Genomic DNA, 11,233 nt, shown 5'->3' with positions numbered 1-11,233 from the left:
CCACTCTAGTTTTTAAGTTAACTTATAACCTTTCGTTCTTACTTCTTACTTCTCACCTCTCGCGACTTTGTAGGGAGCAAATCTTGAGGTAGCATGTTCTGCCGTTTCTACAGGGTGTCCCTAAAAGGTCTGTACAACGCGCTACCAGGGGTTCTTGGTATCAAAATAGGACGATTTAACCCTACTTACCTCTATCCAAAAGTGCTTCGTTAAGGCGCTATCTACCGCCAAGGATTCAAAAAACAAATCGTTATTTTTATTTTATCGGAAAATGGTTTTGCCGATTAAAATGAAAGTCGGGAATGTGAATGTCTAATGTAAAAAGGGTCTTTGTGATATCATCGTTTTGATTGTAGTTGCTATGTAGGTGGTAAAATACTGACCATCCACATCTGAAGAGGTCTAAAACTTTTTAACTACTATTTTGACGGTTCTGAATTTTTAGACACTGATAGACAGTTTACTTGCAAGCATTTTTTGTCTCTTGATGAATATCGCTATCTGTTATGGTTTACGAAAAAAAAATAAATTTAGGCATGATGAATGGCATGCACCATACATGCGATTGTTCCTCAAAAAATCAGAAGATGGCTGTTAAACCTTAGAGTGGCGTAACGTTTGTTTGTTGTTTCTTAAACTTTAACAATTGACGTTTTGCTTGAAGACTTAAAACTTTAAAAAATAACGTACCAATGTTGCAAAGGGCATAGTTTAATTTATTACGCCGTATAATGCTTTGTATGCGTGAAAATGGTGGTCACTTTGAACATTTAGTACGTTTAAATTAATACATTACATTGACTTACTCTGTTGTGTTCGTTTATTCTACATTACTTGCTTGCACTACGGTTTCATAGCCTACTTCTTGCTTGCACTTATGGTTTTTGAGGAACAATCGCATGTATGGTGCATGCCATTCATCATGCATAAATTTTTTTTTTTTCGTAAACCATCACCGATAGCGATATTCATCAAGAGACAAAAAATGTTTGCAAGTAAACTGTCTATCAATGTCTAAAAATTCAGAGCCGTCAAAATAGTAGTAAAAAAGTTTTAGACCTCTTCAGATGTGGATGGTCAGTATTTTACCACCTACATAGCAACTACAATCAAAACGATGATATCACAAAGACCCTTTTTACATTAGACATTCACATTCCCGACTTTCATTTTAATCGGCAAAACCATTTTCCGATAAAATAAAAATAACGATTTGTTTTTTGAATCCTTGGCGGTAGATAGCGCCTTAACGAAGCACTTTTGGATAGAGGTAAGTAGGGTTAAATCGTCCTATTTTGATACCAAGAACCCCTGGTAGCGCGTTGTACAGACCTTTTAGGAACACCCTGTATAATCTCTGGCGGAGTGCAATCCATGTCGCTATCAGTTTCAGTCATTTTATTGTATACACAATAAATATTGTTATATTTTGCATTGAAATAAAAAACTTACCATACAGTTCTTTAATTAAAATTAATTGCAATTAACTTTTTCAAATTTTGATTTCAAAATGACAGATAATAGTGCAATGGGTCTGAAGTAGATGGCGTTACGCGCGACGGCGGGTTGTATACGTATTAAAATTACGTTCACGGAATATGAATTACGTTACACATGGTTTAAATAAAAATAGCGAACGTAAATTATTTTCAATACATGTACATACGTATAGGTAACATCATTATTTGCATTGAATATGCAAAAATATTTGATTTGTATGTATAGAAATATCTTACAACCTGCAATGTAAAACGATGTCAATGTGACATATCTCCGTGATTGCAATTTTTTAATTGGCCAATTTTCAAGGTCAATTTCTTTTTGGTACTAGGACCAAAAGTATCCACTTTTTGTACAGTTGCCATGGTGAAAGCGATTAATCCGCAAAACGTCAATTTTAGGTACCGAACACTGTCACAAAATAGCGTCTTATTCAGGTGGTTGGAGAAAAACTTCTTTTTTGATTATATAACCAACTTTTCTCCGAATGTTTGACACAAAACCTCTCCTTAACTTGAACTCGACTATTCAATTCCACACGACGTGCTTAAAATCTTTTAATCCACTAACTAACTTTTTCCAATAACCTTATAATTACATAAACTGACTGTCTTTAGTACATCCAAAAATCGGCTCCAACAAATGAACCCGACCGCACCCAAATACCAAAGCACGGCGGTAGCGGCCCCGATTTCCCACACACGGACCAAGGAGAAAGGCAAAAAGTCAAGTTACCACACTTCCTTTTCTATTTAACACATTTCCCTCTCTTGTCCCATCTTTGATTCCACTTCGTTATTGTTTAGTTAAAATACGAAACATTCTCTTATCCAATACGCGCACCTGCGACAACATCTGTTTACAAAATCAATTAACTTTTAGCGATAAGTGCAACTCTTAAAAAATTAACTTTTCGAATGTTTCTTATTTTGTTTATTTAATTGTAAATTAAATAAACAAAATAAATAAATTACGATGTACAAACAAAAATTAATCACAGTTTAAACTACGTAAATTAATAGAACAATATAATAAACTGTTTTTTAGTAAAGGCATCGTTAACTACACTTTGTGTAAAAAATAAAATAAAATAAAATAAAACATTTCAAAGCCATTAAATTCTTCTCAAAAAAGTGTCTTAAGAGCACAGTTAAGCACATTACCAATAACTAAATAAACAAATAAGTTATAGGCTTTTATCTGAAAATCAAAAAAATGTAAATTTTACCAGTGACTAGTAACTAGCGCTATTTTGATCTTCGTCATCGTGTTTATCTCAAAAAACATATTGAGACTGCGAGGTTAGAAGACTTACCCCATACTAACGATCAAATTTGGCTACCCTATACTTGTGTGCATACATAACGAAAGGACATTGAAGCTATATGGTGTAATTTTTGTACGTTATGCGTTAAAATACCTCACCCTAAATAAAAGCAAGCTATGCCCGAGGTACTATACATACCTAAATGTATGCACTTTGCACTTAAGTAAAAAAACATCGAGATTTTAAGCGCCAAATTCAAACTGTATGCAGTCATTTTGAATCACCCGGTATAATCCAAACGATTGCCGTGAAAAACATTAAAAACTGCATTTATTACTTACAAAGATGTATAATGGAGAAAGGTTATTCTTTAGATATCAATTTCTTTGGGAAGACGACATTTTTACAATACCTTTTCAATATCAACGTGGTAATAATACAGAAATTGCATCGTAATTTCCGCTTGTGTCGATGCATGAATTCACTTGATCGTAACTTACCTGCCCAAGCTTAGGGTTATTATAGCAGGACGTGCCTATCTCAATACCTACAACAAGTGATCAAACACTTCCGGATTCGTATCGACCAGCGCAAAGTGCAGTCGACTTTAAAAGTCTTCACAAAAGCTCATTATTTCGAAATATAAATTTAATTAATCGCAGATAGGTAGGAAAAACAACTTTATTGTTGTACCCCTAAAGCAGTCAATTTTGCGTTTCTAATCTTATAATCATAAACCTTTGCAAATTGCAGAACCGCTTGGGAGGTAAGAATTCTGTCACGAGTGGAATACGCCCCATTGTAATTCATTGAAGATCGCATTTATATAATATCAATGAATTAATGAATAAATAAATTTTGGAACGCATCTTGCAGTAGGTATATACCAAATAAAATAACCAAAACCTCAAGTGAGTTACTTAAAATTACTACTGAATTAACACTTTGGAAGCCACGATATAATATGATAATGATACCGAACCCCAACTCGAAATTGAATACATTAATTCATGAAAATGTACGAAGCCGTACACGGGCCATACACACACTTGGTGTTCTTATTCCAAAAATAAGTGGAAATTTCGACAAAAAAAGTGGAAACTTCGACAAAAAAGTGGAAATTTTCACAAAAAAGTGAAAACTTCTACAAAAAGGTGGAAATTCCCACAAAAAAGTGGAAATTTCGACAAAAAAGTGACAATTTCGAAAAAAAGTGAAAGCGGCGACAACAAAGCAGAAATTTGACCTTCCCCCACCGCCCCATCGAGTGACCCATCATTTTAAAGGCTATCAAATATTTTTGTCGAAATTTTTTGTAGAAATGTTCACTTTTTTGGCGAAATTTTCACTTTTTTGTAGAAGAAGAACACCAAGTGTATATGTGGCCCGTGTACGGCTTCGTAAAAATGAACGGTTACATAAAATTAACTGACATAACTTTAGAAGTAAGAACTCGAACTATGGTACAACTGGTTTTGGAAGCCCTTTTCAACTTTTTGTTGGCTATAAGGGAAATAAGGCACACGTCAGTAGATATGAAGATGCGCCACCGATATTAAATTGAATTGGGGTAAATTGTAAAGGCGAAGACTGCAATGAAGGCTACAGAATAGAGTGCTTTTAGGTTACCTCTCTTAATTTCTTCGCTCGGTGGCCTAGATCAACTTCAAAAAATTCCAGAGAATTAATTGCACAACTTTTGATTAATACCTGAAATGATTTTTAGGCACTAATAGAAAAAAATCTGACATGAAAACTCTATCTGGGCCGCACAATGAATTCGAATAAACACTCAATTAATTGATTGACTATGACAAATATTCATTCCAAAACACATAAAAACAAATTAAAACAAAATCCCTGAAAAAAAGAAAAGCTTACAACGCTTGTTTGGAGACATATCCCCCCCATACTGGCGGTCGACAATCAAAATACGAGATCTTAGAATTACTTGTTTTTTTCTTAATAATCCAAAAAATCTGGTCATACAAGATTTGCAATATTAGATGCACTAAACTCTTACAAACGCTGACAGCTTCTGGACTTCACTTTGCCATAACACAGAATTAGATTACTATAATAAATAAGATGAACAGATTTTCAGAGGCTGTTCGGAACGAGCCAAATATCCCTACTTCTCTAATATGACACTCGCAATTCTTCTAAACACTCTTACCGCTCAAAAAGAGAGGTAAAATTAACCAAAAAGAGCATATAAAAAGGCGTCATACATCTACTTTGGTATATTTTACTGCTTCAAAATGGTTAACATACTGTTATCATATTGACTGTTGAAATGACTGCAAACAAAGTTATCGTACCAATTATACTGGTACTTGACAAGAACATTTGTAGGTATACTGTAAAAAGTGCTTGAGGAACTAATATTTGGGTTCATTAACAATGTTCTCGTTTTTTCAACAATTTTGTAGTTGTGTAACGATGACACTGTGTTTCAACTATACTTTAGTTAATTAACTGACTAAATGGTCTATTATAACAAAGTTAGCAGTTGCTTTGACCATGCATTTTTTGTCCGTCTGTCTGATTACAAAAAAAACTTTTCTAGAATAATTGCTCTTTATTTTGGAATAATCATTATAAGTACACAGAAAATACAAAATACAAATAAACAGTTACCACTGTGGTAAATAGAATACTTAAATATAAGATTAGTATGTAAATTAACATAAATACACTTCATTATAAATGCTAAATATGATTAGGAACTAAAGAGCTCTTGTTGTGTTAAAAATATTTTGGCCGAACATAGGTTTTACCATTTGGCGACATATAAGTGTGAAGTGGTGAATAATAATCAAAATGAGAAGGAGAAAACATAAAAAAAGTGTCAGTGGATTCTGTAGTAGGTAACAAATATGATTGAAAATGATTGCAAAAATTTCCAAGTTTGTACTGTGAACATACGAAGTATATATTTTCGTTACTTGTAAGAACAATATCCACAATTCTATATAACTGCAGTTTTTTTGTTAACAAGTAATAGTCAATAGCATATTGAGTTCCTTTATATATGATGTCTTTTTTAAATGTCATAATATCATCGCCTATAATATTGACTGCATCTAAATTGAGATTTTTATAATAAAATTGATCCCGGAGATTTTGCTGTTTAGTGGATTTTGAATTATATGCTATAATATTCTTGAAACCATTATTATTTAACAAACGATAAGAAAATTTTAAAGAACATTTAATGCCAATGGTATAAGGGATATTTTTACGGGAATTCGTATTATTTGTGTACATTTTTAGCTCGCGGTGTTTTGATTCAAAACGGAAACACCAGATATACTTGAGAGGACCTATTTTTTTTATAATTGTTGGATAATGCAGAAGGAAATGAAATTTTGGTTTTAGGGTATTTCCAAACAGTTTCACATACTGCAGATGGTGTTGTTCAATTTTCAATGTCATTAATTTTAAATCTGTGTCATTAAATTCGGTCATTAATATTAAATCAATCATTTCTAATAAAAGACGTAATAATTTCCAGTATTTGTTATTAATGGGAACTAAATCACCGATGATAAGAGGAAGGAAGTGACAAAATGTCCACATCTCCCTGGCCGACATATGCAGCTTTAAGTTAGTTAAATGATTTATTTTTATAGGAGGGGAAATGTTTCCAATTTCTGTTTTACCATAATTAAATAGTTGTTTTCGACTATTCAATATTTTTAGTGAAAATAGATGATCCTTTTCAATCAGGTGGGTTAGAATTTGGCATACATCATAATGACAGACTCCTTCAAAGAGGTCATGCATTATGTCGACGGCATAGTTATTCACGACATGGAATGAATCAATGGTATTGAAAATTGAAATTTCCCGTATACCACTCTGTTTAGCCCTATTTTTTACTTCAATTTCATTCGAAATATCTTGTTGATAATTTTCAATGGTTCTAAATTTTGAAAGATTTTCTTGACAGTCGGATTTAATTTCACTTTGATTACACTTACAAAATCTGCATGGAAAATTAGCGCTGAAACTTTTCGTAAACCCTAATATGGAATTCAGCCCCAAATTGTCTCCAACAATAGCCATCAAAATATAATGAATCTGATGACCATGTACCATTAAGCCATCTTTTTCTAGTAACTGTATTTCTTTAATTAGTAAATTCAGGGTTGCATCGTTTCCGTAACACTTATCAGTAGATTTAAATAACAGAGCTGTAAAAATATTTTCTAATGATGAAACATGGTGCTGTGGTAGTGTTGGGAAACTGTAATAAAATGCAGCAATTGACTGACTGCCAGCATGTGAACCAAGCGCATTATTTATTTCAAAATCATCAAAATACAGAATGTATGGAATCAAAGTCTTATTTTCAAATTTTGCCTTTTTTTGTTTCCAAATTTCTCCATTTATTATATTATGTATTGTAGATTTTTGTGCAAGGTTTGTCATGTTTTCAATAGTGTCTTTCAATACGTTTGGCAACTCAAAAAATTTTTGAAATTGAAACTGTAGTGGCATTAAAGCGCCTTTGCTTGATTTAGAATCTAAACAGGGTGTACTATTGAGAATTATATGATCAACTTCATTATTGGTTTCAAAAATTTTTGGTTCTCGATAGAGGTCCCGATTTTGAAGACTTTTTGTGTACTTGTGATAAGTATTAAAATTGCAAAACGGATCCAGGCAGAAAGCCAGAAGTTTATCTATTTCACCATTATTATTATTCGTCGTATTAAAAATGTTACTCAGTTCAGTAATAATCGTACCCAACAAATTGTTAGTAATGTCGTTAATAAGTTGGTCGACATCTTTTCGGGCATAATTTGATTTACTGTAAAGTTTAGTAACAAATATTAAAGCAGTGGCTTCAATGTTCTTTAAAGCTGATGCTAAGTCATATCGAACATTTTCTCTTTCCGAGTTACCTACAGAAGAATCCGTGTTATTTTCATGTTGACTATATGATTTTTCTAATCGATTTATTGTATCTGACGATTTATTTATACATGATTTATTATTACCTTTAAAGTGTCTTTTGAATGCTTTTAAAGATTGATAAGTATGACAACAGTCAAGGCAGTAAAAGTTGCCATACGGTGTAAAACTATGAAAAAGTTTAAAATGTTTGATAAGTTCATCCACTCCATCAAATTGATTAGAAACACTCCCTGCGTTTTGCTTACATTTGTAACACTGAGGCATGTTAATAGTAAAATAAAAATTAATTTTTTAAATCGTTAAGCAAACAAAGTAAATTTGAGCACGGATTATCTTCCGGCAAGTGAATATCAAAAAAATATTTTTGGATAAAGATCCACGTATTTTGACCACATCTTGGATACTTCAAATTTAACACATGAAATATTTTAAAACACGAATCAAGAGCGGCTAAACAATTATCAAATTTATACTTTATATCATCATAGAAAACATAATAACTATTAATATGTATTAAATCGTCACCTACTGCTACTATTATAGGTTGAAGTGTTTCTCCTCTTTCTAGTAGAGTTGATTTTAATTCTTCGATTTTGTTGTCAAAGTCATTAATGGTCCGCGTGTGCAGAAAGATCGAATTTTGTGAGTCTTTTATGGTTGCTTTAATGATCAATTTCTTGTTCTGTTGATTTTTCTTTACATGCTTTATTGTGGGCGGTAACACAGCATGAAGAAGCAGTGCTACAATTACGTCAATAATTTCTGAAAGACAATTTGTTACATTATTGTAATAAACAAGATTAGGAAATTACCTTCAGTGTGATTTAGACTATTTAAATATTTCATTAACGTTAAATTTTGCTTGTCTTTAATTTTAGTGTTATAAATTGGAATGATTTTATTTTTAAAATATATCCAATTCCTTATTAGTCCATAAGTTTTGTCCTGGTATATCGAAAAAAAATCTTGTTCAATCTAAAAAGTGGAGTAAATTTATATATAATAATAATTACAACCTACTGTTAAGCAGGAGGTAGTAAGTATACTGTATGTAATTATAATAATAAAAAAAACATACCAAATTGAAGCCATGAGAATTTTTTAAAAGAGGCCAGTTCGCTAAAATAGACGTAATTCGTGTTTCTTCTGTTTCTTTCAAAATCTCACTTCTTCTCCTTGTAAAAGTCTTTCGCCAATTTTCTTGAACGTCCGTCCAAGGGGAATTATTTATCCGAAGCCAAGCAGTTAAATTCAAAATTTCTAGTGCCATAAAATATAAGTTTTCAAGTAATTGTATTACACCTGTATCTAACTACATACCATCGTCCGTTATATTCTGATCATCAATTACACCAATATTTTCGATGTTTGCGACAGTACTTGTTCGAGGAGTGATTGGAGATTGTTGGATTAAACCAATTTTTTTGAGGCGTTTTGTGTGATTGTAATATTTGTCATACAATCGTCCCGATGGAATTTGTTTTAGTCCCCTTTTCTTATAGTAGATAAACTAAAATGAATTATTTGATAATGTTAGTACCACACCAAATAGTACAAAATACCTTATCATCATGAAATCTTTGCTCTATTTCTTCGGATATCCTTTCGAATCCTTCTCTTCTCAGTTTTACATTATTTTCAATATGCCACGCTGTAATAGCATCTACCATTATTTTACGAGCTGCGTCATTGAGTTTTTTATTTTTCTCGAATACTAAGAACACATAGTTACCATTAGGGAAATTCTTTAGGGCATTCTCCAATTGCTGCAAATGTTATGTAAATTATATGATATAACACTACATGAGCAAATCATACAAAAGTTCTGCCAAATGTAGATTCCACCGATGATTCAGATGACGAGTTGGCTGCGTCAGTGTCAGTATTTATCCATAAATTTGTGTAACTATTTGAGTTACAAGGAAAATCGTTGGGTATGTTCTATTAACAAATAGTTTGTACACATAAATGTTGACATTTACAAAACTTACGTTTTCAATTTTCCATCTGGTAAGGCGATGCCGAAACTCTACTTTTATACCTAATTTTTTCTCTTTAAATAGTTCATTCAAATCCGCTTCAGTTAGCAGTTTTAGGCGTTCAATGGTTATATCCTGATCTGTAACAATAATTTCCCAAAATAATGAAGTTCCATGTGGAACAATTGTTTTAACTGTTTAAAATAATATAATTCTTTAACAAAATGATTAAACAACGTTGCGTTCCATCGCGAATTTGTTTTGTGTGTAAGAAAAAGAGAAATAACTGTAATATGTACATTCCAAGGTGGTGAATACATTCATAAATAATGATAAAAATACTTACCTAAAAACTCCTGGCAAAGGCTTGAGAACCCCCAGCTTTGTAATAAATTGAATAAGTCGCCTTCTTCACCCGCACTCCCATTAACATTAGCACCCTCATCAAACAATGTCAAAGTGTCGATGTTAGAACTAAAATTATTATCAATGTTGTACAATGTACCAAATACACTTCCAATATTTTCCATAGCGTACCGTATGACTGACGAGCATTCAAAATGAAAATGCTGGGTTACATTAGCTACATACAATGCGTAATGCGATCTTCGCGAATTTATCACGATTATGCAGTTACTATGAAACGAACTGCAACGTTAACTCAAACAAAGTCGCCGTTTATATTTCATTTTATATTGTTGATGAACAATTTCGTAGTTAGAATTTACTTATGACGTGGTAAAGTGACTATGGTTTCTAAATAATACAACTATTGATGTAAAACGATTTATCAAATTCGTTGTTACATTACCACAAACAATTGTAGAGGTTTACAACATGGCTGTTACTTCACAATTTTCACCAAATAATTTGACAATTATCACAACATTTTAACAGAATATGTTGTTGAACTACAATAACCATTTGTAAAAATATAAAGTAATTGTTATTTAACAATTTTTGAAACAGAAATGACTACATTTCGGGTAGATTGTACAGAATTAATATGACAATGTTTTATTGGTAAATGAAACAAACCAAATTTATAGAATTAAACTAAATTCTATTTAACTGTACTAACGTTTAAGTAAACTGTTGGTTAACAAATATATTTGTTTACTTTAACTGTCGATATTTTTTTGAGTGTATTGATCTTAGGTTAATTATAGGTGAAGTAGTTGCATCAAAGACGATATACTTCGCAAGTATAAATTCCTTTTTACAAGAAAACTCATTATCTCCCACTATTGGGTTCGAAGGTTTATTAAAACGCCTTTAAAAGCTCATCCATTTATTTCATTGAAGTTTAATAACTCCGTTACGGTATTTAGTTGCAGACATTGCCAATGTATTTAAATATCCTAAATTAAGTCACGTCAATCATATTCCTTTCGGTAAGTAATGGAAGTATTCGCTAATTTTTGTAATTAAATAGATATTAAATTGAGAAAGCTTGTTCCGTTCTGCAAAAAAGTCCATCTAAATTTAGCACGGACATTGTAATTAAAACCTTTTTCGAAAAAAAAATTGAATACATTACTGTCGCTTTCTGGCGGTACAA

The 11,233-nt window shown here is 31.9% G+C and overlaps 1 protein-coding gene across 1 annotated transcript; it reads right to left on the bottom strand.

Moving 5' to 3' along the window:
• Positions 1–5,333: 5,333 nt before the first annotated feature.
• LOC116183010 lies at positions 5,334–10,806 on the bottom strand. Its single transcript, XM_031503601.1, has 9 exons — positions 10,210–10,806; positions 10,019–10,146; positions 9,685–9,812; positions 9,512–9,634; positions 9,256–9,459; positions 9,014–9,203; positions 8,772–8,953; positions 8,506–8,668; positions 5,334–8,455 (listed from the first exon to the last, which is right to left on the bottom strand). Exons 5-9 carry the CDS (start codon positions 9,361–9,363, stop codon positions 7,977–7,979), a joined length of 1,122 nt encoding a protein of 373 aa, XP_031359461.1. The 5' UTR covers positions 9,364–9,459; positions 9,512–9,634; positions 9,685–9,812; positions 10,019–10,146; positions 10,210–10,806; the 3' UTR covers positions 5,334–7,976.
• Between the last annotated feature and the right edge of the window lie 427 nt (positions 10,807–11,233).

The sequence above is a fragment of the Photinus pyralis genome, unplaced genomic scaffold (genome assembly GCF_008802855.1).
Source record: "Photinus pyralis isolate 1611_PpyrPB1 unplaced genomic scaffold, Ppyr1.3 Ppyr1.4_unclustered_Scaffold8339, whole genome shotgun sequence".
NCBI classification, from domain to species: domain Eukaryota; kingdom Metazoa; phylum Arthropoda; class Insecta; order Coleoptera; family Lampyridae; genus Photinus; species Photinus pyralis.
This window is presented reverse-complemented; position numbering and strand designations above follow the sequence as displayed.

What these genes read in the sequence shown, in the direction of transcription:
- LOC116183010 (XM_031503601.1), bottom strand. Translation starts at nt 9,363, where the DNA reads ATGGTAGATGCTATTACAGCGTGGCATATTGAAAATAATGTAAAACTG. An exon ending in AAAGATTTCATGATGATAAG is followed by an intron (nt 9,204 to 9,255) that starts GTATTTTGTACT and finishes AATTCATTTTAG; the next exon opens with TTTATCTACTATAAGAAAAG. An exon ending in TCAGAATATAACGGACGATG is followed by an intron (nt 8,954 to 9,013) that starts GTATGTAGTTAG and finishes TTATGGCACTAG; the next exon opens with AAATTTTGAATTTAACTGCT.